This window comes from Cyprinus carpio, chromosome A23 (genome assembly GCF_018340385.1).
Source record: "Cyprinus carpio isolate SPL01 chromosome A23, ASM1834038v1, whole genome shotgun sequence".
NCBI classification, from domain to species: domain Eukaryota; kingdom Metazoa; phylum Chordata; class Actinopteri; order Cypriniformes; family Cyprinidae; genus Cyprinus; species Cyprinus carpio.
In genome coordinates this window covers 20,175,950-20,203,449 of record NC_056594.1, presented here as the reverse complement: position 1 = coordinate 20,203,449, position 27,500 = coordinate 20,175,950, and the positions used below count along the sequence as shown (strand labels likewise).

At 31.1% G+C, this 27,500-nt stretch overlaps 3 protein-coding genes and 1 long non-coding RNA gene across 5 annotated transcripts in view; all 4 read right to left on the bottom strand.

Moving 5' to 3' along the window:
* Positions 1–3,910, bottom strand: part of LOC109081509 (F-box/LRR-repeat protein 5-like) — a 22,582-nt gene extending 18,672 nt beyond the window's left edge. For both annotated transcript variants that reach the window (XM_042713835.1, XM_042713836.1), the window contains exons 1-2: positions 3,725–3,910; positions 762–977 (exon numbers count right to left, since the gene is read on the bottom strand). In XM_042713835.1, the coding sequence (XP_042569769.1) occupies positions 762–977; positions 3,725–3,895 (387 nt within the window). In that variant the 5' untranslated portion in view covers positions 3,896–3,910. The remainder of the gene's footprint in view (positions 1–761; positions 978–3,724) is intronic.
* Positions 3,911–6,721: 2,811 nt separating this feature from the next.
* Positions 6,722–16,222, bottom strand: LOC109075908 (synapse-associated protein 1-like). The gene is made up of 9 exons (XM_042713947.1): positions 15,827–16,222; positions 14,151–14,269; positions 11,560–11,606; positions 11,408–11,492; positions 10,008–10,147; positions 9,776–9,918; positions 8,916–8,974; positions 8,712–8,842; positions 6,722–6,848 (listed from the first exon to the last, which is right to left on the bottom strand). Exons 1-9 carry the CDS (start codon positions 15,972–15,974, stop codon positions 6,722–6,724), a joined length of 999 nt encoding a protein of 332 aa, XP_042569881.1. The 5' UTR covers positions 15,975–16,222.
* Positions 16,223–18,278: 2,056 nt separating this feature from the next.
* Positions 18,279–19,867, bottom strand: LOC122135182. Its single transcript, XR_006153387.1, has 2 exons — positions 19,663–19,867; positions 18,279–18,487 (listed from the first exon to the last, which is right to left on the bottom strand). It is a non-coding gene; the product is annotated as an uncharacterized LOC122135182 (long non-coding RNA).
* A 1,595-nt stretch (positions 19,868–21,462) lies between these two features.
* Positions 21,463–27,500, bottom strand: part of lmnl3 (lamin L3) — a 15,122-nt gene continuing 9,084 nt past the window's right edge. The window contains exons 5-11 of the mRNA XM_042713733.1: positions 26,628–26,767; positions 26,422–26,533; positions 24,300–24,482; positions 24,141–24,221; positions 22,986–23,288; positions 21,652–21,759; positions 21,463–21,570 (exon numbers count right to left, since the gene is read on the bottom strand). Of these exons, the coding sequence (XP_042569667.1) occupies positions 21,463–21,570; positions 21,652–21,759; positions 22,986–23,288; positions 24,141–24,221; positions 24,300–24,482; positions 26,422–26,533; positions 26,628–26,767 (1,035 nt within the window). The remainder of the gene's footprint in view (positions 21,571–21,651; positions 21,760–22,985; positions 23,289–24,140; positions 24,222–24,299; positions 24,483–26,421; positions 26,534–26,627; positions 26,768–27,500) is intronic.

The following is a 27,500-nucleotide window of genomic DNA, read 5'->3' as shown; positions in this document are numbered from 1 at the left end:
ATAAAATTTAACTAAATAAAAAATATTGAAATAAATAATTGACTAAAATATTTGTTTAAATACATCTAAATAGTAAAATAAAAATACAAATAAGATAAAAGTAAATAAAGAACATAAAATTGATTAAGATAAATTAAAACAAATAAAAATAGATCATGAAAAATCAAAATAAAAGAAAAAATAAAAATTTAAAAAAAAATTAATTTAAAAAACAAAAAAAAAAAAAAATTTTAAGTTATTTTATTACTTATTTTACAAAACAAAGTTAAACTAAACAAAAAAAAAAAAATTAAAAAATACCAACAAAAAATGCCTACAATAAATTAAAAATATACATCAAACCACTAAAAACTCATATGAAATAAACAAATAAAAATAGATAAATAATAATAATAAAATCTAACAAACTAAATTAAAAAGACTAAAATATAAGAAACAAATTTTAATATGTCTATAGTTTTTATACATTTTTAATTTTAGTTTTTTATTAAACCAAATTAAACTAAACAAAAATGAGATATGTTGCCTTGGCAACCAGCAGAAAAAAAATAAGTATTTATATTTTATTCTATTCCAAGTAACATTTTTTTTTTTTAATTTTGGATTTAGTTTCAGTTAACTACAATAAACCTTGATGAGGGCATAAACTGGTCTGACCGTGATATCAGTGGAGCAAACATCACCTTATATTACACACACACACAAACACACACACAGTCACAGACAGACTCTCACACACACACTCACTCTCACACACACACCTTGACGCTGCGCAGCCCCTTCTCAAACAGCGACAGCATCTCAGAGAGCTTGTTGTCTGCGTGCACGTGATACACGGTCTGACTGCGCTCCTGCAGCAGCTCCATGATGCACTCGTTCTCGATCTGCTCGTGCATCTTGAACTCCGTAAACACGGCCAGGAGCGACTGCAGGAACGAGCGGAAGTCCCTGATGTTGGAGAAGTTGGTGTTGGACAGCTGTGGACAGAAACACACCAAACACAGCCATGAAACATGACAGAATAATAATCCAGGACATGTCTCTCATCTGCACAAGAAAAATAAACCTGCTTCGGGTTACTGATGGATACAGGTTTATATTCAGCAGTGATGGACTGATATATCTGATCATATCTGACCATTCTGACATAGAGCTCTAGGAGTAAAAATAAATACATAAATATATAAATAATAAAAAGATCTAATTAACTAACTAAATAGATTAAAATAAATAAAAAAGCTCATATAAAATAAAAAATAATTATATATTATATTATAAAAAAATATAACAAATGAAAAGAAATCCTCAAAAATTATTCAAAATAAAAACTTGAGTAAAATAAAAATAGATAAATAAAAATAAAATCTAGCTAAATAAAAATCATTATAATACAAAAAGACTAAAATGTATTTATTTTACAATAAAAACCAGACTAAAATAAACAAAAAACAGACAAATAATAAAAATAAAATGTAACTAAAAACAAAATGATTAAAAAAATAAATAATAAAAAAATATTCAAATGAATTAAAAAAATATTAAATTAACATATAAAATACATAATTTAAAAATCTAAATAACTAAATGTTATTATTAAAATAAATACAAATAGATAATTAATGAATAATAAGACCTAACACCTAAATAAAAAATATTTTAAAAAGACTAAAATTTAAATTTAAATAAAAAAAATATTAAAACAAAAAATAAAAACACAAAAAGTAGAAAATAGAATCTAACTAAATAAATAGAAGCAATCAAATGAAAATGTATAAATAAAATAATTTAAAATGATTCAAATAAATAAATAAACTTGCTTAAAATAAATAAATGAAAATAAAAAAAAAACTAAATTAAAACAAATTTAAAAAAAAGTTAGAAACTTGATTCAAATAAATAAAGTAAATAAATAATAAAACTAATTCAAATAAATAATATACATTACAGTACAGTATTATATAGTGAATTGGAAAAAATGTACTAACGGAACGTAATAGAAGCTAAATATTTATACACGAGGATGATCTTATTTATGTGTCCGTGGCATCTAAACGATTAAAAACTCCTATTTATATAACGCTGGATGTGTGTCATGTTAAAAGAGTTAGACACCATCGACCCAGCAGCTGAGATACGAGTGTGTGTGTGTGTGTGTGTGTGTTGATGCACTAAACACAACAAACCTACTGTCACAGCAAACACACACACACACACACACTCGCATCGTCTTACATAACAAACACACACACACACACACACTCGCATCGTCTTACATAATCAGGGTGTGTGACGGACGAACCCAAGCACCCATTCAGTCTTATAAAACCATCAGAAACTCCACGCTAAACTCGTTTAGAATCAGAACAAAGCCGTTTGTCCTAAACCAGGCCACGTTTACACCTCATTTCAGTGCTTTAATGAGTTTAATGTACAAAAATATTCATCTGCAATGCATAAAGTGCATTTAAAGTGTGTTTTAACCTAGAAATATATCTAATTATAGATCAGACACACAGATTATAATGGTTAGGAGGTGCTTAGAGGTTAATATTGTGTTAGTGAATCAATATGCAACAAGAAACAAAAGTATAACCGTAGTTAATAAAAATAATCATAATAATCATAAACATAATACACATACACACAATTCACACAAGTCACGTGTGTTAGGAGAGGTTTGTGTAACTTAATACAAAATGATTAAAATAAATAAATAAATAAACAAATAAATTAAATAAATTAAAATATTAAAAAAAAGATTTAAATAAAATATTAGATTAAAATAAATAAATAAACAATAAAATTAATTAAATAATTGTAAAAATGATTTAAATAAATTAAAAACTTTATTAAATTAAATAAATAACACAAATTAAAATAAACAACAAAATAAACTAAATAATTAAAAAATGATTCAAATAAATTAAAAACTTGATTAAAATAAAAAAATAAAAAAATAAATTAAATAATTTAAAAAATGATTAAAATAAATTAAAAACTTGATTAAAATAAATAAATAAAATACAAAAGTAATTAACAAATCTAAATAACAATATAAAAATAATTAATTAATTAATAAGAACTAACCACCTAAATAAAAATAATTTTAATAATGACTAAAATTTTAAAAATGATTTAAATAAATGAATAGAATAAAAAATATATAAAATTAATAAAATGTACATTCTGTAAACTCACTGAATGTGGCATCATTCACATCTGTGTTGTATATTAATACACAGATTATAATGGTTAGGAGGTGTTAGTAAATCAATAAGCAACAAGAAACAAAAGAATAACTGTATTTAATATATTATAATATCCAATATTATCAGACACTGTGCATATGTCACGTGGGTTATGAATGGTTTGAGTGTTTATTTTATGTATTTTATTGAATGCAACCTTTTAGGTATGTTGTGATGATTTCAGATGTTTATGTTGCATTTAATAACGCGTACAGACCACAGATCAGACATCACAAATAAACACTAAACACTCACAGTCTCAGTCTAGCATAACATAAAAAAAATAAAATAATGTGTATAATGTGTAAAAGAGTATAGATGTGTTTGTGTTGCTCTGAGATCAGATGGATATCAGACGTTCTGATGTCTGTGTATTAGCCGTCCGGCTAGCATTAGCGCTCCTCAAACACACCAGCAGACGCAGTAAAAACACCTTCAGCGGGTAAACGGACACAGAAAACGGGTTAGACACGAACCTTCTCGCTGTAGAGCCCCACCAGCTGCTTCATTCGCCAGTGAGGCCCGGTAAAAACATCCACCTCGTCGGGAAACGGAGCCATCGCGCCTCCATCAGCTTCAGCTCCCACAGCGGACTGCGCGCGGGAGGCCAGATCCTCACGATAAAAACCCTCCTCACATAACACCATAACAGATCATCACAGATCATCACATATCATAACATAACACCATAACAGATCATAACAGATCATCACAGATCATAACAAAACATCATAACATAACATAAATTAAAAAATTAAACAAACAACACAACAAAAAAAAACAAACAAAAAAAAAATCACATAACAGAGTACAGTACATAACCGACATCCACATAACATCACACAACACCATAAAACCAATCATCACAGATCATAACAACATCACTCACAACACCATAACACAAAAACGGGTTAACGCACGATCATCACATTACCATCACATAACATAACATAACAGATCATAAAATAACATCACATAACACCATCACATATCATAACATAACATCACATATCATCATATAACACCATAACATATCGTCACATAACATCACATCACACCATAACATATCATCACATATCATCACATAACACCATAACATAACATAAATTAAAAAATTAAACCAACCACACAACAGAAAAAATCATAACAGATCATCACACAACATTACCCCATAACAGATCATAACAGATCATCACACAACACCATAACAGATCATCACAGATCATAACATAACACCATAACAAACACCTATCATAACATAAATAATCACACAGATCATAACATAACAGATCATAACATAACACCATAACATATAATCACATATCATCACATAACAACATAACACATAACATAACATAACACCATAACAGATCATAACAGATCATCACAGATCATAACAAAACATCACATAACACCATAACAGATCACATCACAGATCATAACAAAACATCACATAACACAAAAACAAAAAAAAACAAAAAAACAAAAAAAAAACACCATAACAGATCATAAAACACATATAAACAAAAAACAAAAAAACAAAAAAAAACAAACAAACACCATAACATATAATCACATATCATCACATAACAACATAACAGATCATAACATAACATTCACACAAACACCATAACAGAATATCATCAAACATCACATAACACCATAACAGATCATAACATATCATCACATAACAACATAACACCATAACAGAATAAACATAACATAAACGTAACACATATCATAACATATCATCAAACAAACATAACACTCACATAACAATAAACATAAATTAAAAAAAATTAAACATCAACCACACGACAGAAAAAACGGACATTTACAAAGTAAAAAAAACACGTATAAAATAAAATAGTAAATATTACAATAAAACGAAAATAAACATCCTCCTATATCTTCAGATTTAATTTAAATTATAATAAAAAATCTAACTAAATAAAAAAGAGATTTCCTACATAAAAAGAGTTAATTTTTATATCATTTGATTTGAGTTAAAGTTTATTTCCCTCATAGCACACGTATATCACGGAGACATCTATTTGACGTCTGCAAAACATTTTAGTGTGTTTGCTCATCTGCAATACGTCTATAGGACGTTTCCTATCAGATGTCAAATAGACATTTAGAAGATGTCTTTAAGATGTTAATGATTTAAAACAAGATGTCTATCAGATGTCCATACAAAGCAAACTCTATCAAAATTAACCCATCCATATCAGATTTAACCCAAGCAAAAATGTTATTATTTAAATTAAAATTAAAATTTAAAATTTTAAAACTAAATTTATAGTTAACTACAATAAAGCTGAAATGTATTAGTGCAGCGTTACATCACAAACAAAATAAAACAAAAAGAATATTAAAAATGAAGTGTAAATGTGCCATAATACATTTATTCATAAAGTGCTACAACGCAAAAGATTATTATTGTTGTGATTAAAAATGGCATGTATTAACAACAAATGAACACTGAATGAAATTCAATGTTTCTGCAGAAAACAAACATTAAAATACTGACGCATGCATCTCTTGGGCTTATTGCGATTAAATGAAGGCGGATTTCGAAAGCACCTGGCAACCCGGATGACGCGATCACGTCTACGTGCGCAGTGACACGTTCAAGACGAACAGATGAGCTGTGTAAATATACGCACGAGCCATTAAATAAAACACAAATATGTCATTAAATAACGTGCATGTGCATATAGAACAACATTAAAACACAAAATTCATTGATTACGCTACGCTGTGTAAAATAAAACTCTTTCTTTTATTAACTGCATCATTATTATAGCATGTCTATAGTAAATGTAGCACAGTGTATTAAACTAATGGAGAAACCACAGAAAAGAGAGGATTTTAGACTTTATTTACTGCAACAAAATCATGATTATTCATCTTTAAGGTAATAAGACAAGGTGCAAGTTAAAAAAAAAAAAAAACAACAAACACAGTTATATTACACCTCTCACCTTACAAACATGTTTACATTGTATGAATAAACAGCTATGGAATCAATTTGATTTCAGCTTCACTGAAACCTGTCAGATGATCATCAGAGTACAAATATCAAATCAATGAACATATAAAAACAATGAATAAAGGAATGCGAAGCCATTAAAAGATCTGCCTTCACACGAGTGTATAGTGTTGGAGCACTACAACCGTTTGGGTTTGTTTTTACACCGCTAGAAGAAGGTCTGTATGGCAGAAATTAGTCAGAAAGAAAAGTTAAACCAGCAGACTACATCTGATTTATGTGTTCACACTAATTATGATCTTAGTTCTGTGCATGTTGACCCCTCACCGAATCCCTCGACTGCTAAACATCACATTTATTAAACAATCTTATAAGAAACCCTGATATTTCAGTCCGGTCAGATTGAGGAAATAGTAGAAACGTCCTGCTGATGTCTTCATTTGAGCGTCCTCCACACCAGAGGAGGCGCTGTCACGCTTTAGCTGTCGTCTTGCAGCATCTCCTCAATCTCACGGTCCCAGTTTTCGTCGCGGTTTTCCGGGTCGACGACCACCTCGTACTCCTGAAGCTCCTGCTGCAGCTCCTTCTCCCAGTCGGCCGTCTCTCTGTCGGAGAACGAGAAACATTGAAGACTTTTTTATGGAAAGGCGGATAAAATAATTTAGAGTAAAATAAACACCTTCCTCTGGGAGAAGAAAAACTCATTATGGCATATAATAAAAAAAATCATTCTGCAATAACAGAAATAAATAAAATTATTATAAATTATTAATTATTAGTACAAATACGTAAAGAGTGGCATATATAAACAACCTTTCAAAAACATTAAAACAGTTCAGCTATTTAGTTTAAGCTGAAGTACTACAATAAAACAAACTACTAAAACTAAATAAACAGATTAAAAATCACAATTTAATACACAATATAAATAAAAAAAATAAAAAAAAAAAAAAAAAAAATAATAATAAAAATAAAAAATATAATTTTTAAAAAACGTTAACTAAAATAAAAGTGAACACAGAAAATAAACAAAATTAAAACTAATTAAAAAAAAAATTCTCCACACAAACACCCTATTCTGCAAAAGAAAAATAAAAACCATAAACACAAAGAAAAAGAAAAAAAAAAAACCAAAAACCAAAAAAAAAAAAAAAAAAAAAAAAAAAAAAGAATAAAATAAATAAAAACAATTAAGCAATAATAATACAAAAAAAAAAAAAAAAAAAAAAAAAAATCTTGGAAAAAAAACAAAAGGAAAAATCATTACAATGCAAAACATTATTATTGTTATTTAAAACGTGGCAAACAGAATGAAATAAATGTTCATTAACATTACAATGCAAAACATTATTATTGTTATTTAAAACGTGGCAAACAGAATGAAATAAATGTTTCTGAAAAGAAAATAAATAATGTTTCTGCACACCAAAAACACAAACATTTCAGCGATTCTTTTCATTTTCATTTATTCATTAAGTGAAAATAACCAGAACTAAAAAAATGATTAATTAAATAAAACTTAATACAAACTATATATTTTTAAACATTAACAAAAATGACAAAACAAATTATATATAAAATGTATATATTATTTATTTATATATTAAATTAAACAAAACAATTTTTTTCATTTATTCATTTAAGTTAAAATAACTAGAACTAAAAAAACAAATTAAAAAAAAAAATTAATAACCACATAAAAAACAAAAAACCAATACCATTTTTTCTCATTTTCATAAATATTTTTAAACCAATACAAATGACAAAAATTAAATATAAAAATTATATATTATTTTTTTTTTAAACCAATACAAATGACAAAAATTAAATATAAAAATTATATAAAAAAAAATTACAAATAACAAAAACTATAAAGTATATGAAAATAAATAATGTTTCTGCACACCAAAAACAAAAACATTTCAGCGATTTTATCTTTTTCATTTAGTCATTCAGTAAGTTAAAATAACTATTTCATTTTCATTATTCATTAAGTAAAAGTAACTAAACTACTAAAAAAATAAAAATCTAATTTTTTTAATAAAACTATATATTTTTAAACATCATACAAATAAAAAAAAAAATAAAAAAAATAAAAAAAAAATTAAATTAAAACAAACAGAAAATCTAAAAATTAAAAAAAAAATTACAAATAACAAAAACTATAAAGTATATGAAAATAAATAATGTTTCTGCACACCAAAAACAAAAACATTTCAGCGATTTTATCTTTTTCATTTAGTCATTCAGTAAGTTAAAATAACTAGAACTAAAAAAAATAAAAAAAACCAATTGAATAAAAACTATATATTTTTAAACATCAATAAAAATTAAAAAAAAAATATAAAAAATATATATTATTTATTTATATATTAAATTAAAACAAACACAAAAAAAAATAATTAAATTAAAAACTATAGCAGTATATGAAAATAGTTCCAGTGCAGTCTTGTAAAGCTAGAGCGAGCTCACCGTCTTTCTGATCCAGCACCAGCTGCTCCATCTCCTTCCTCAGATCCTCCTGGTTTATGTCGCAGGCGTCAAACGCGTCGCTCACGAACTCAGACACGCCGGGGCTGGTGGAGATGTCCTCCTCTTCCTGCCACACAGAGAACACAGGCGCTTAATCGCTGGAAGCGGAGGAGAACTCAAATCTGAGGAGAGCACACTACCTGGCCAGCCTTGGCTTTAGCGCTGACGGCCACCGGCGGAGTTTTGGGTCTGATGTTCTCTGAGAAGCAGAAAAACACAGCGAGAGTTTAAACAATGACTTTCACTACGGAGTCTCAAAATCCATCCACAGCATATCAAACGATTCCAAATAAAGTCTTCAGCTTTGTGCAAATCCTGTTTGTGTTATTTTAATATCACTGAGACTCTTTTATAGTTTTTATTTTTATATTTTCCACATTTACTTTAATTTTAGTTAAACTTTTAGTCATTTTTTATGCGTTTTTGTCATTTTGATTAGCTTTTGTTTTTTTAGTTTTTTTAGTGCATTTAGTATATTTTTAAAGTTAAATCATTTTGTTGCAGGGTTATTATTTTTAAGCAAAACTAAACCATTAAAAAAAAAAAAAACATTATCACGACTTTATTTGTTGCCTAGGCAATAGTTCTCATTTAATATTAAGTAAAATAATAATAATAATAATAATAATAATAATAAATAAATAAATAATAATTGATTGTCATTTCTGTAATAACTAAAGCTAAATAAATTAAAATGTAATAAAAAAACATATATATAAAAAAAAACCAAGATTACTAAAACCTTAACTAAAATGAAATGCAAACAGAAAATATTAAAATATTAACAGCAATAATAATAGTACATCGACATTGTTTTGTTTTGTCATTTTTATGTTTTAGTACATTAAGTTACACTAAATTAAAATTAAAAAGTTTTTTATATTTTATTTTATTTCAGTTAACATATAAAACATTACGGATTTAGTTTTAGTTAATGATAATAACCCTGTATTGTCTTGTGTTTTTATGGGAATCTCTTTCTTTAATGAGTGTTTAAAACCTGAGATGTTGTCGCTCTGCAGCGTCGCTGCGTTCTTCTCTTCTTCTCTCTGCTGCTGCGCTGCGAGAGCCGTGAGCTGAGCCGACTGCTTGATCAGAGACACGCGGTAGAAGTAGTTCCTCCAGAACACGTCCTCCTTCACCCTGACACACACACACACACACACACACACACTCAGACACACCTCTCAATCCGAGCAGTGATACACAGCAGTAACGGAGCCCACTCTCACTGTTTGGGGACGAGGTCGAAGCGCATCCTGTTGAGCAGCTCGTCCTCCTGCAGCATCACCAGAGCCACGGCGTACATCTGCTCGAAGTCGAACTGGAACTGCACTCCGGCCGGAGGGTCGCGCAGGAAGTTCCTCTTGTCCTGAACCACACACAAACACTCACGTTGTTCTGGTTTAACCCTCTGGTGTTGTTCATTTGGGAGTCTCACTCGTGTTTGTTCGCTGGTTTTAAACCGTGTGCCTGAAATTAAACTTGTTTATTTTGTGTAGTTAAAATAATTGTGATATGTGAACCACAAAAACCAGCTAAGGGTCAATCTTTAAATCTGCGAGCAGAATCACTCATCTCTCCATATGATGTTTGGTTTGTTAGGAGGGACAAATATTTGAAAATCTGAAATCGAGGGAGCAAAACAAAAAAATAAAATATTGAGAAAAATCATCTGTATCAGTTGTCCAAATGAAGTTCTTAGCCATGCATATTACTAATCAAAAAATTAAGTTTTGATATATCTTACGGTAGTACCATTTACAAAACCTCTCTTCATGGAACATGATCTGGAAGGAATATCCTAATGATTTTTGGCATAAAAGACAAAATGGATAATTTTTGTGCCCATACACGATATTTCTACAAATATCCCCCAGCGACTTTTCTTAAACACTGGGTTTTGTGCTGCTAGGGTCATATATATTTGATTAAATAATATTTTTTCTTCTACGAGCTTTGAATTTTGAGAGGAATTTCATGGTACTGATTTATATTTATGCAATAATTATAATACATTTTTCCCATTGTAAAATCATACAAAAAAAAATAAAATTTTTTACTATATAGCCAGTTATTTCATGTTAAAAAACATCTTAAAATCATGCCTTTAAAATCGAATTTTTTGAAGAAAGATTAGTGCAATCTGGTGCAAGTAAAAAAATAAAAACATCTGAAATTCTGTGGTTTAGGCTTATAAACTCTCTAGCTGTTTTTAGACACACACACATATATATATATATATATATATTTTTTTTTTAATAAATATATATATATATATTTTTTTTTTAAAACTTTTTTTAAATTTTAATTCTATTTAAAAACCCAGTTTTTGTATTAATTTTACTACAGTAGCACCTGAACACAAAGACGTTTTGTTACACATAATATCAGAGTTCAACAAATGACAACCCCATCAAAAGACGTTTGTTACCACAAAATATCAGAGTTCCAACAAAAAATGCGTAAAAATTCAAAATCTTGAACAGGAATGCTTAAATCAGAGATTAACCAATCGGATTTCAATCTCTTATTTGAGTCTTCTGGCTCAATTTTGCCACACCAGTTCATCTGTGTGTGTCTAACAGTGTGTTGTGTGTTTAAATCTGGACGTGAAGCAGCCGAGGCTCACAGCGGATAAAGAGAGTATCTGCTGCTGAATGGTTTCCTCCTCGTTGTATCCGACCCACGGCGGCACGGCGGCGTCTGTGGACAAAAGATTGAGGATTCGTGCAAATAAACAAATGCATAAAAAGATTTTCCTGCACAAAATCACAGATTCATGCATTTATGTCCAATACCAGTGTTTGCTGAAAATCTCCCAAGATGGTCTGAAAGAGGATCGAGTCTGAATCTATGAAAACCTCCCAAAATAAAATCAAAAAAAAATACAACTACAAAAACTGAAATAAAATTTCTCGAATCTTAAGGATTAGCCCCATCCCGCTTAAAACGCCCATTTGCGCCCCCCCCTCCCCCCCCCCCCCCCCCCCCCCCCCCCCATACACACGTTCTACATCAGCACTGAAATCTGAAATACCCATGTCGGCTTTTACACTAAGACGGAGCAATTTCATATATTTGGGGATAAAGACAAAACTTCTCTACATCTGTAACGACGCATTTGATGAGTAAAACCTAATACACTGCGAATTGTTTTTTTCATAACTAGACAAATGAAATGTATGCAAAAAAAAAAAAACAAAAATTAAAAAAAACAAAAAAAAAATATACTAAAAAAAACTAATAAAAAAAAATAAAACTTATGCAAAAAAAAAAAACAAAAATTTAAAATTAATTAAATGAAAAAAAAAAAATCAAAATGTTAAATTATATAGGCATTTTTTTATAATTAATTAAATGATTAAAAAACATGAATTACTAAAACTAACTAAAGTGAAAAAATAATTAAAAATATTAAAAGTAAATAGACATGTTAAAAAAAAAAACAGCTTATTATGATTATTTAACACGATTATGAGTGGACCACATGATCAAAACTTTATACGAGTGATTTATTTAAAGATAACGATGTATATCAAATATATATTTTGTGTAAATTACGTAACATCTACATTTTAGATAAAGTGATATTTCACGATTTTTAATACCACTGCAGAATACCAGGGTAACTTCTATCAGTCTGTCTTATATAAACGTCTGTAATACAATAAAAAAAAGATCAAAGGACAAATAAAATAGAAACAGACACAAAGAAACAAACAGTGCTTTAAGATGTTCATGCAGCTCCTACAGAAACTGAATAAATAAATCAGCACAGTCTTCACTGTAAGAATTAAACTTCCTTTGTTAATTTTATTATTATTAGCTAATATTATTATTAAAGCTACTAAAGTCCTTCGGTGAAGAGCAGTGAGTGATTTTCTCTCTGTCTTTTGTTGTTTGATTAATATGAAGCGGCAGGAATATTAGGCTGCTGTCACTTTAAGAGCTACACGGATCTAACTGAACTACTGTTATTCACGTATTTTCATCTCAACTGTTTAGGTTCACTTAAGACGAAACCGACGAGGGTTTATGTGAATAATCACTGAGCACTTTTGCGTGTATGCGAGCGTTTAGGTGCACCTTAAGCTAAACGCTCACTTTATTCGTCCGTCTTCCAGACATCGTCCTGAGGGACAGTGCTCCTTCACGCTTTTAAAACATGAATAAATCTAATAAACTTTAATAAATCAAGCACGGCGCATTTTGCAAAAGTCACGTTGCATGATTTTACATGTAAGCTAATTATGTTAGAAACATGCTAGCAACATGCTAACAATAATGCTAATCATGCTTATGCCAGAAACATGCTAATCATGCTAACAACATGTCAGCAACATGCCAATCATGTTAAAAGCATGTTAGCAACATGCAGAAGAATGCTAACAAATTCTAAACATCCCACAAACAATCCAAAAAATTCCAAAAACATGGCAAAAAAAGCTAAATCAACACAAAAAAAAGACAAGCAAAATACAAACAAAAAGATTAACAATGTGTTAACAACATACTAATAGTGTTAAAAACATGCTATCAACATGCTAATCAAGCCAGAAACATGCTAGCAACATGATTAACAATGTGTTAGCAACATGCTAAGTGCTAAAAACATGATAACATCTGGCTAATTATGCTAATCATGCCAAAAACATGGTAACAACATGTTAGCAACATGATTAACAATGTTAACGACACACTAATAGTGTTAAAAACATGCTATCAACATGCTAATCATGCTAGAAACATGCTAACAACATGATTAACAATGTGTTAACGACACACTAATAGTGTTAAAAACATGCTATCAACATGCTAATCATGCCAGAAACATGCTAACAACATGATTTGAAGTAGTTGTATTTCGATTAATTGTATTTCGATTAATTGCACAACTCTATTAAAACGTACAAATATAAACAAAAACTATAAAAGTATATGAGTGATCCTAAATTAACACCGGTCAGGATTTACACCGTAATTTTTAAATCAAAGTAAAATGGACATCTACAAACAAAATACACCTACTAAAAGTTACACATACTCAAGTAAATTAATTCAACAAGTAAATTATTAAATTAAATAAAAAAAAACTAAAAAAAAACAGCGTGGTGAAACAAATAAGAAATAAAATAAATTAAAAAAATCGAAAGTCTTACAACAAGATTATTAGTCACTCTTAGATTTGACGAGAAATCAAATGTTTAGTTATAAATTGTATAAAAAGTATTTGTTTAAATTACGGAGAAAAGTCCTGAAACACGTGTCTCAAACACTATCTCTCCCTTTTAACTTATGTGTCAAACAATATCTCTCCATTTCAGCATCTCGGAGGTTTGTGCTGAAAACGGACTCTTGATGTCTATATGTACCTTGTCAATGATGCCGTCGATGTTGCTCTCCTCCACCGTTTTCTTGAGCGTTTGCGCCGTTTCCGCCACAGACTCTGAGATCTTCTTAGACGCGTTACTCGCAAAGTTCAGAATGAAGCCTGACGGAGAAATGTGCGTAAAAAACACATTCACAACATCTGCGTAAAACACACGCAGGACACAATCCCTCTTATCACATGTGACAATATCTTTAGGTTGGCTTTTAAACTTATTATTATTATTATTATTATTATTATGAGACTAAAATTTCTGAATGCTACTCCTAGAGATTTCAAGCTACATCCGCCAAACTCAGCGCAGATCTTCAGACTGATTACACTTACGGTTTTATAAAAATGAAGATTAAAAATCATAAAACTCCCATAGACTTGCATTGACGGAATGTTCAATTGAGCCGACTATTTAAACTCCAACTTGCTAATCATGCTAACAACATGTTAGCAACATGCCAATCATGTTAAAACATTTAAGTAATATGCTAATCATGCTAGATACATGCCAACGACATGCTAAGCATGCAATAAACATGGAAGTAACATGGTAACAACATGCTTATCACGTTAGAAAAACATACTAAGAACAAGCTAATTGTTAGAAACATGTTAGAAACATGCTAGACATGCTTATGCCAGAAACGTGCTAATCATGCTTACATGTCAGCAACATGCCAATCATGTTAAAAGCATGTTAGCATCATGCTAATAGTGCTAAAAACATGCTAATCATGCCAAAACATGGTAACAACATGCTAGCAACATGATTAACAATGTGTTAATAACATGCTAAGTGCTAAAAACATGCTAACATCTGGCTAATTAAGCTAATTATGCCAAAAACATGGTAACAACATGTTAGCATCATGATTAACAATGTGTTAACAACATACTAATAGTGTTAAAAACATGCTATCAACATGCTAATCATGCCAGAAACATGCTAGCAACATGCTAATCATGCTAAAAACATGCTTGCAACATGATTAACAATGTTATCAACATGCTAAGTGTTAAAAACATGTTAACATCTGGCTAATAATGATAATCATGCCAAAAACATGGTAACAACATGTTAGCAAAATGCCAATCATGTTAAAGCATGTTAGCAACATGCTTATCATGCTAGAAACATGATTAACAATGTGTTAGCAACATGCTAACAACATGATAGCAAACATGTTATCATCATGCTAATGTAGAAACATGCTAGCAACATGATTAACAATGTTTTAACAACATACTAATAGTGTTAAAACATGCTAGCAACATGATAGCAAACATGTTATCATCATGCTAATGTAGAAACATGCTAGCAACACGCTATAACATGCTAGCAATGTGCTAAATCATGCTATCTCTCTCACTTTTAAACTTTAGCCTACATCTGTTTTAAACGTTTCAAGCTTTTACAACTTGTTCAAATTTTCCGGCTAAGCTTTCCTCAAGCCGAGCTATAAAGCTATATATCTGTCTTGATTATTATTATTGTTTTAATCTAGCGTGATTTGACACTACATCAGTATACTGCAGCACACGGTGATATAGTGCTGGGTAAGTGGATTCTCTGTCCACCTGTCAATCACATGACGTCATAACCCTAATACTGTAGCAGATGATAAACACAGTGCTGTAAGCTGCTGTTTCGTGTGTTTGTGTCACCGCTGAGTCCTTTGGCCTGCTGCAGGATGTGTTGGGTTTCTTCAGTCTCTGTGTTGATGTTTTCCTCCTCTGCTGCTTCCTGTTCGTCCGTTTTCTCCTCTTTCTCTCCCGACTCTCCGCCCAGCCACGAGCTCCAGCCCTTAAACATGGTGCCGGTGCTCCTCTGTCCGTCTCTCCACCGTGAAATTAAGGATCTCTGATCGTTTCAATCCGGATGACTTTACTCCATGATACACATCCGCAACGGACCACAGCAACAACAACAATAACAGCTGAGCGCTTCCGCTGACGTCATGCCGCAGTGACACCTACAGCGCGGGAGGAACGACTGCGCGCCGCTCTGCAGGAGGTCTCTTAAAGAGCGCTTCATCTGCTGTGTACAAACATCTTAAAGACGTCTTTCCGGCTGAAGCGATCTTTAACAGACCTCCTTCAGACATACGTGTGCTATCTGGATATTGGACTCTCCATTAAACAAACAAAAACCAACGGGCGTCACCAGCGCGAATCTCTAGCGCTTCGAATCACTGAGTCATTTCGCGGAGGAATCGGTTCAGTTGATTCAAAACGTCGAAAAGTTTCGGCACTGTGCACTTCATAACGTCAAATTAATTCACTGATAACTGTGTTCTTCAGAGATGATATTTTGAAATTGTTTATGAAAAATCGGTTAACTTTTCTTTTATATATTATTTATTTCTTCTGTACAATACCATGAAGAAAAAGAAAAGAAAAAGACAAGCCTGATCTATAAACTTGTCACACATATTTATAGCGATGAAGTAAATAATGCTTTGTATTTAGACATTTTAATTAAATATAGAACTCCCCTGAGTTTAGTTAAGCACACACATTAAGTGACATAATTATCGAGAAGTTAATTATTAGAAGTTAAAAATCGCCCATTTGGAACAGATATGGGCTGCTGTATGATTCGAAGCGCTCCAATCGGATCGCGAGTCATTTGATTCAGATCGGGATTCGGAGCGGGTTTGCGAATCGTATCGCGAAATGAACGATGGATGATGGTTCGCGATTGTTTCATGTGCTGCGTCCCAATTCGCATACTATCAGTCCTCAATAGTGTTTGAAATTAAAAGCAGTATGTTCCAAATGCTATAAAGATAACCATAAAGTTAACCGCACCCTTTAAATACTCCAAGTAAAAACACAAAGTCACAACACACAAGCAATCTATAAAAACAACAAACTACAAATACAAACACGCATGAAAAGTGTTTAAAAACTACAAACATGGTGGATACGGCGACAGAACGCACGTAACTACCCAGATAGCAAGCATAGTCGGCCCGATTCTGGCTGAGTGTCGGCACAATCGGCTGGAGTCCGGGTCGGCTGAAGTACTGTCTCACGTCGTCGCACCAAGTCTGGCATCTTGTAGTCGTATTAAGTACATGCATTGTATCTGGCCCTATTGCGGCTTAAGTGTGTTGGTGCAATGACTCGGTAATTAATGATGATGATGATAACAACAACAAAAACTGGCCTATAATAATTGTAATGTCCATTTTTACCCAGTTGATTTTTCATGATGATAATGATAAAATCATGATAAAATAAATATTATTATTATTAAATATTATAATAACATAACCTAATAAAATTAATATAACAGAAACAACAAAAACTATTAATAAATGGTAAATAAACATGCACATTGCATTGTCTTTGTGGACGGACATATACAAGAGCGTCCGTTAAAGACGCGGTTATGACGAAGTAGTACGTCCCAAAGCTCGCCGTATTCTGTTAAATACTCAAAAGTATGTACTTTTTCTTCACAAATAGAGTACATACTTCTAGGGCTTCTAGTATAAGTAGGCGAAACCTTCGGAGCGTGGATCACGAATCACTTGATTTAGATCCGAACTTCGGTTCGTGAATCGTTTGATTCAGATCGGAACGCGTATCGCGAATCTTTTTTTTTCCCCCCCGATTTCTTTTTTATTTTTATTAAACAGTACAAAACAAACCATTAAAGCATTAGAATTATAAAAAGAAATATAAGTATACAGTGATATAAATCCCTTAGAAAATAACCATTATTATAGTAAAAGTGTAGTAACCTTTTTTTTTTTTTTTGAAAATTGTAATTTGTATACCACAGTTTCACTACAAATATTATGGTAAAACTACGGTTAGTGACACATACCCTTGGTTATTTGTGGTTACCATTATAGTAATCGAGGTGTTTATGTACACCAATAATATTTGTTCCCTTTGCTTTTTACTCAAACCTAGAACTTCTCAGTTAACATCAACAGGGATTTGAATTCAGATGTTGCTTTCAAGTCCCACAAAGAACATAATATAATAATGAAACAAACACCTTTATGAAGCTCCAAAGAATCATAAATCAGCTCAAGAACTACGGGTTTTATCATCTGACGGAAACATCACGATTAACACGTGAAGAAATGATCGTTAAACATGATTTTCAAAAAGCATTTATTTTAATTTATAACCTAACAGTTTTAAACTTTATTTGAACAAAGAACAGCAAAGAATTCATGTAAAAAAAGAAAGAAATCCAGTTTGGGCTCTGAGCGTGTATCTGATGTGATGAGAGCGAGCGAACGGTTAGAAGAGCGTCTGAAGTGGAGACCAGACTCACATGACGGCGCAGCTGGCGTCCTGAGCCTGGAACACACACACACACACACACACACACACACACACACACACACACACACACACACACACACAGAGAGAGTACACATCACTCACATCATCTGCAGGAGAACGAGGAGCACATGCACCTGTATGTACAGCCTGATTAAAAGCAGTTTGTGACGGTAGATCTACGATATGAGTACGGTCAGATTTTAATAAAGATTAAAGAAGATTGACCTTTAGTTGATAGAAAATAGATGCATGCGCAGTGACGAAAACAGAAGTAGTAGTAATAAAAATAATAATAATAATAATAATAATAAAATATAAACAGCAAAAACTGCTAATTAAAAATAAAAAAACAAAAATACAAATATATACAGAAAATATTATATAAATAAGAGAATACAAACAAAGTGACTCAATACATAATAAATAAAAACAAATAAACAGATAAATACAAAATTTTAAATATGAAAAAATAATATAAATAATATAAATAAGAAAACAATACATAATAAAAATACAAAAATAAATAGAAAAAATAATATAAATAATATAAATAAGAAAACAATACATAATAAAAATACAAAAATAAATAGATAAATACATAACACTTAAAATAAATATTCAAAAATCTAAAAATATACAGAAAATACAAAAACAAACAAAACATACTAAAAAAATAAATAAATTACTCAATACATAAAATACCAAAAAAGAACAAAATTTTAAAAACAAAAATGAAATATGAATGCATAAAATATGAATAAAAATAAATAAATAAAAAGTGATCTATTAATATTAAATATATAGAAAACTTTGGCTGCTTAGTGAATTAGTCACGTAACTATGAGACAAGCTCCTGATGAAGCTACTGAAGGAAAACAAGGAATTGAAATGGGTTTCAGAATAAAAAGTATATAATAACAGATAATAAATAGAAAAACAGATACAATAAATAAAAAAAAACAAATAAATTTAAAAAAATAAATAATTTTAAAAACGCAAAATACTGTTTCAAGCTCAAATCAAGAGACTCAAACTCTGGAGGCTGTTCGAGTACGAAAAGCAGCTTAAATGTTGGATTCCTGTTCCTGAGATGAAACACACGCGTGTTAAAGCGCGCTCGAATGCGTTAGAAAACATGCAAAGCTGCAGTTACTGCGAAAGCAAAGCACGACGGACAGAATCCAGCTCACCTCCGGCCCATCAGGACAGAGAACAACATTTCTTTTTTCTTCTTTTGGGCTTTTACAAAACACAGGTGAAGAAACAACGACATGAATGCGGACTTCATCTCGTGCTCTTGGTTTCAGAGAAAACAGCATGTTTTTAAAGAAAATAACAAATGTTGCATTTACAGTATATTCATGCTTTTATCCAAAATGATTCAAATTTCATTCAAACTTCATCATATATTCACCAAGCACCTCCCAAGCAAACAACAAATAAACAAAAAATCATCACAAGTCCTCGCAGGTGGACGTCACGGCTACTTAACGGCTCGTGATGTTCTCATCACACTCCAGATCCTCGTCAGCTTTACCCTGAACACACACCAGACAAAACTCTGCCGTTTCCTGTCACACACACACACACACACACACACACGACTGGGTAGATTGAATGGTCTCAGCATCTCATCACTCTCCAGAATAACAGCGTCAGAGGACTTCACATGCCTACAGCTTTAAAGCAATTATACCGCATGAATTATATAGATCATGATGTAACACTAGGTGGCGCTATGTTCTCAGGTGCCTCTGGGACATGCTGTCCATGATCAAAACACACAAATAAAATAGATATTAACATAAATAAAAAATATTAAATAAAAACCAATAAAAAATAATCAACAAAATGAATGCATAAAACTAAATTAAATATAAAAATACAATTTAGATGACAGAGTTGCATAAAATACGATATCAAAATTGCATGAAATTATTTTAAATAAAATATAAAACAAATACATAAATATAAATGAAATAAAAATAGATAAATGAATAAATAAAAATAAATGTAATAAAAAATGAACGAACTAAATAAGTGGGTAGTAGTAGTAGTATTAATAATAATAATAATAATAATAATAATAATAATAATAATAATAATAAATAAAAATAAATTAGATCAAATTGCTGAAAATATTTTAAATAAAATATAAATAAAACAAATTAATAAATAAAAATAAGTAAATGATAAAAACAATAAAAATTAAACGATATAAATTAATAATATATATATGGTATACTATATAATCATAGAATATATATAATATATATTATATATATATTATATATATATATAGATATATATATGATATATAAGAGCCCCGCCTTAAATTTGTTTAAAAAAAAGTTTGGAACAGACACCCTATTTCACAACACGGAGGTACGCTTCTTATTCTGATTCATTAACCGCTATATTAAATAACTAGAAGAATAAGTGCAGAAAAATAAATAATTAAATAAAATGAAAGGAATAGTGTTTTGCATTATCAAACTGTTTTTGTATGAATAAAATGACTGGAATTATAAAACAGATAGTTCCGGTCCTTGATTCTGATTGGCTGAGCCGCGTTCGAAGCTGTTGTAAATTACTCTACAAACACACACCTTTGTTTACTTCTGTGTGTTGCTCGGCAACCACTTTGTAGCAAGCAGACCTGTTTCTGAGGAACTACATTGTTTGGTGGAAGAATACTGTTTTTATTAATATCACTACACTTTATTTGCTCTGTTTTATTCTGTGAAACCTAATTATGTATATGGTATAACCGTTTTATAAAAACAATAATCCCCGAGAAGCCGTGGTTTACAGTGAATATATAACAGCTAAGAGGGTTTTAGTCTCCCTGCCTAACAACGCCCCTCAGCTGTTATAACTCACTGTAAACCACGGCTTCACACAGAGTCTTACACATTCAAGTTATCATGCATTAAACAAACACTGGGTTATAACAGAATACAGGTGTGTCACCTAGTTATACGCGCACATCACCGAAACGCCCACCACTCCGAATCGTCGGTCCCCAGCACCAGTATCCCCCCGAGCACCAGATCCCCCCGCGGCACCAGCTCCGTCGCTGACCCCGCGGCCCAGATCTGGACACACGCCGCAGGCAGCATTCAGACGGGTCACTCGGACAAACCCGAGCTCATTTAGCAGTGCTTGACCAGGCTTACCGTCAGCGTCTGTCCGGCGCTCAGCACACACGGAGAGGGGATCTGAAACACGATGTCAGGAGCTTCTGCTTCACTCTTCCTCAGCACCCAGCCGCCCACAGACTGATCCTGAACACAGACGGAGCTGGACATTCATCCCAATCCAACAAGCACATACTCACGTCCTCCAAACACACACTTTACCACATCAACATCTCATACACAAACATTTCTGCTTTCCATTTTCAAGCACATTTACTCATATTGTGATGTACACTGCAGGCGTGTTATTACACCATAGAAACATTTACTTCAAATAAAAACTGAAGAAAAAAAAAATCACTTAGCAGCCAAGTCAACATTTATAATTTGTTTAAAACACTGAAAAAATTTAATAATTATTATTCATATATATATATATATAAAAAATATAGAAACAAAATTATAATAATATATATATATATAAATATAAAATATTAAAAATTAATATAGACACCAAAAATTAAAATATTATTAAAAGCTATATTATACAAACTAACAAGTGAAAAAGGACCAATTAAAACAAAATTAAATATTAAAAAAGCTATTTAATAGACACAATCTATTAAGTGAATAAAAACATATAATATATAATACTCTATATATATATATATATATATATATATATATATATATAAATTCTTAATATTAATAAACTATCTAAACAAAAACTAAAAGCGACAAAAACACAAAATAACTAAAACTTTAATTAATAAATTGATAAAGGAATAGAGTGTAAAGTAAAAAAAAAAAAATCTAAATATTAATAAAAACTATATAAACACACAGTATTAAAAAAACTAAGTGATAAAAATAAAACAAAATTACTACAAGTTTAAGAAAAAAAACCTATTTAAGTGACAAAAACACATCAAAATGACTAAATCTTAAATTAAAATTCAAAAAAATCTAAATATTAAAAATTATATAGATATACTAAAAACAATAAAAAGGACAATTACTACAATTAAAATAAAATGAAAATTCTAAATATTAATACTATACAGTATATTAAACTAATAAGTGACAAAAACACAAAATTACTACAACTAAACAATTAAAATGAAAAAGTATAAGTGTGAAACATTATAAAATGATAAAAATAAAACTAAGAGATGTACCAAACTACTTTCAGAACACAAATAAAAATACCACTACGAATCACAAAACATTTAAAATAAAGAATAGAAAATATTAAAAAAAAAAAAAAAAACACAGCAAAATAACTAAAACTTGGTAAATATTAACAGAAAGTGTAAGAGTTCATCAGTGCTGAATCAACAGTGATCATGTTCAGAGAGACTGGAGTGTGGCACCTGATCCGAGTTGTTCTTGAGCTTGATGAAGCGTCCGTCCGGGTCGATCTCGTCAATGGACAGGCTCCCGCGCGACGAGGAATGCTGGGAGAGCTTGTAGCTGGGGGACAGTCCTGAACTCGTGCCCTCGTGCTTGCGCTTCCTCGTCCAGTGTCTCCTCACGGCTTGAGCGTGAGTGCGAGGGATGGACGACTGCTGCACCGGACTCGGAGACAGATTCAGTCTGCACACAAACACAGCACTCAGCATCAGTCTACGCACTGCTTCAGGCTCGCTGACGTAGCTCTCAGTGCATTTAATCCACTGTTAAACGTTAGCTGATAAAAACAACTGTTTGTTCATGTTAGTTCACGGTGCATGAACTAATGTTAACACTCTTATTATTATTATTATATAAATTCAAATGATGCATAATACATGGGGTACATACAATTGTTGAAATGGACATTTAACCAAAGCATTTAAATAAAAGTAAAAATAAAAAAAAAATAAAAAAAAAAATCACCTAAAAAATAATAAACTAATAAAAACAAACCAAAAAAGGCATTTAATCTTTGTTAAATGTTAGCTAATAAAAATACAGCTGTTCATTGTTCATGTTAGTTCAGTCCTTTAATTAATGTTAACAAATACAACTTTTGATTTTAAAAATGTATTCAATTATAAATTGAAATGATACATAAAAAACAAGGTTTATAAAACTGTTGAAATGAACATTTAACCACAAAATAATTTTAAATAAAATACAAATAAATACAAAAAAAAACAAAAATAAAAAAAAATAATAACAAATAAATAATAAAATAAAATAAACAAAAAAATCATAATTATATATATTATAATTATACTTATAAATAAGCAAATAAAATAAACAAATAATGAATCCATTCAAGTAGAGCTTGGAAATGGGAACTTTTGTTTAAAGTTAAATGCTGAAATAAACATTAATATATAACATTATAGATGTAAAAAAAAATATATATATGTCCAAACTTTTTGTAGTTATACATAAAAAAAAAAAAAGTTTTTCGTTGAAGAAATTATATTTTTTTTGTCACTTTTGATCAATTTAATGCATCCCTGGTGAATAGAATTTCTTCAAAAACAAGCAAAACAAAAACCATTTCAACAGTGTTTACTGAAGCTTAAAATCACCCAAAACAACAACTCTCCCTCCAGCATCTTGCGGTAGGCGTTGATCTCCATGTCCAGCATGAGCTTCTTGCGTGAGCTGAGCTCCCCAGCATGAGCTTGACGTCCACAACTTTCTCTCGCACCTCCACCACAAGCCCAACATCAACCAGATCCTCGTACCCAGGTTCCAGCTCTCCTCCACTCCTGCATCTGCTGCAGCACTCCTCCAACCGCCCCTCCACCTCCTGCCACATCCGCTGCCATCTCATCTCTCCCTCTGTGAGAGCCGCTGCTGGTTAACATGTCACTAACACCAACAACATTCTGCTCCAGCTCCTGAACACGAGCCTCCAGAGCTGCATTCTGAGCCACACACACATCACTCATGAATACCACTGCTGTTCAACAGTCTCTTCTGTGCACCAGCGCTGCATTTATTTCATCAAAAAGGTGAAATATTATTACGATTTCAAACAGCTGTTTTCTATATGAATCTCTGTTAAACTGTAATTTATTTCTGTGATGCGCAGCTGTATGTCTGTATGCGCCAGCTGTATTTTCAGCATCATTACTCCAGTCTTCAGTCTCACATGATCTTCAGAAATCAGAACAATATGATGATTTATTATCAGAGCTAAAACTTGTGCGGCTTAATTTTTTTTGGAACTATAAAAATGGTAATTAATGTTTTATCTCTATAAAAATTTATACTATATATATATATATACAGATATTAACCTCAAAATTATACACTAACATTTACTATTTTTCATGAAGAAATTATAATGTATTTGTCACTTATGAAAAATTTGTGCATCCTTACTGAATAAGTTAATTTCTAAAAAAAAAAAAAAAAAAATTCCTGAACCATGACTGAACTTCTGAATATATATATATATATATATATATATGATATATTATAGCTACAGAGCTGAGTAGTAACGATTGCATGTTCTGGATTAACGTACTTCAGTTCCAAAACTCAAGTACTTGTACTTAGAGTAAACTACTTTTAAAATACTCGTGCATCAGCTACATTTACTTGTTTATGGTTACATGATTACATATTTTTACACCCTGGTAAAATTGGTTTACAAATCAATGATTCTCCTAAATTTCAGTCTTTTTAACGTTTTATAATGTTTTCATAATAAACTGTCTGTTAAAAGACGTTCATGATCTTTAGAGTTTATTTCTGGCGGTGAGGGGCAGCTGTGTTCAGCATCACCTCAGAAGAATCAACAACAATAATGGAAATGGAGGGGAACGCACTCTTTAACTCCTCAACGTACGCATAATTTCATTTACAAAGAAACGTAAAAAAACATGGAAAAATGTCACTTTTCAGTGGAGAGATCTGCCCTACCAAGGATGAATTTGCTGTCCACTGAATCTTCGACCTAGAAAGTTAATTTCATGTTCTGTAATATATTTTTTTGTAATGTTGATTTTCTTCATTGTAACTACCTTTAATGCACTTCAGGTGTTTTGAGATGAAATATGCGGCTAGAATTTTTTAGTTGGAATATGTATATATATATAAACATGATGTTTTTCATTGATACAGTTCATACACACTTCTAGAGTTTTTTTAGATTAAATATTTGCCCTAGCAATTATATTGCTGTTACTTTCAGTTTTTCAATATTGTATTTGAATGTACTGTTTTCTAAATTTTCTTATTATATGTAAATATGCGTTAAAATCATAAGATGTGACTTTGTTTTATTATTCATGTTACTAGCAAACACGTAAGCAGGTATGTAAGTTTTGGTATTTTGTAGTATTTAAATATCTTTTTTGCACTATATTTTTTCTTTGTATCTGTCAAAATAGTACAAGATAGCTATTCAATTTCCGTGATATCAATAACGTCCCACCACAAATTATCCCCAATGTAATCCAAAAGTAATTTAATTACATGACCAAAAATGTGTACTCTAAGAGATTATATTCTGACGACAAATTTTTTCATGTAATCTGTAATCAGTAACTGATTACAATTCATATAATCTCACATAACATTTATTACTTTTCATAAATAAATAAAAAAAAATAACCCAAAATATCAACTAACATAAAATTTAATACACCCTTCATGAAAAAAATAAACCAAATCTCTTGAACAGTAGTGTAGATGAGGTTTAACTATTTTTGAACAGTAGTGTAGATGAGCTTAAAATGAACAGATTCTAAATAAAAAACACCCGAATTAACATAGTGTAGATGAGCTTAAAATGAACAGATGTGAAGTAAAAAGCTCCCGTTTTAATATCAGCATTCACAGCTGCAGGATCATTACCTGTTTCTGCAGGTTGCAGATCTGAATGGACTGAGACTCCAGTCTGAGTTTAGTTCCCACCAGCTCTTCTCTCGTCGACGAGGCGAAGTCGCTGTTCTTCAATCCTTCACCCCCCCCCTGCTTTCCCCACCCCACAAGAAAGAGATCAAGGCAAAGCACTGAGAACCGGCAGGAGGGTGTGTTCTGTGAAATGACTGACACATTACTGAGGTACCATGACAGACAGATGTGACGGACTCAAGCACTTCCTGTGCGTCCAGGTCGCAGCAGCCACTTCCTGTCGCTCAAATCCCTGAACTACAGTTTTCCTGCACCTCAGCTGAGAGAAACTGCAGACTACCTCACTCTGAGAGACAGACGGATAAATGTACATGCACACTTGACTGCAGGAAAAGACTATTTAACCCTTAAATCGCATTAGACTGTGCTCATATATTCCCGGGTCATTTTTGACCCGGTTAAACGTGAGCTTATGTAAACAGCAGACTAACGTTCATTTTTTTTCAACGAAAACCATATTGTATCTGATCTTTAACTTCTCATTAATGAGTGAAAATGCAAAAATGTCAAACTTTTGAATGTTACCGTGTTTTACTATGGTGTTACTACATTTTACCCCCTTTTCGTTAATTAAACAATTGACAAATTCTATGAAACTTTTAATTTTACAAGAACTATCGCAAAACAACTGTGACTTGAGATAAAATATATTTTTTGCAGTATTACCGAGCAATTTTATTTCAGTATCTCATATGAAATTTATAAGAACAGATAAACTGATAATTATCAGTATTAATGAATAAAATTGATCAAAAACAGTCCAAATTTATGAAACCTACATATTCTTTTTCTAACAAAACAACATCAAAGCAACATAAATGTCACTCTGGAATGTTTTCAAATAAAATATATTTATTTTACTTGCATGAACTTTCACCTTCGGATGAAGACGACTACGCTTCATCAATAACTGGCAGCTTTCAAACTCTTTTTCAAATTTGGCTATTTGGTCTTTGAACTGTATAGTTAGTTTGTCAGATACATCTTTTGTCTGGCAATACGTAACTGAACGAAGTACA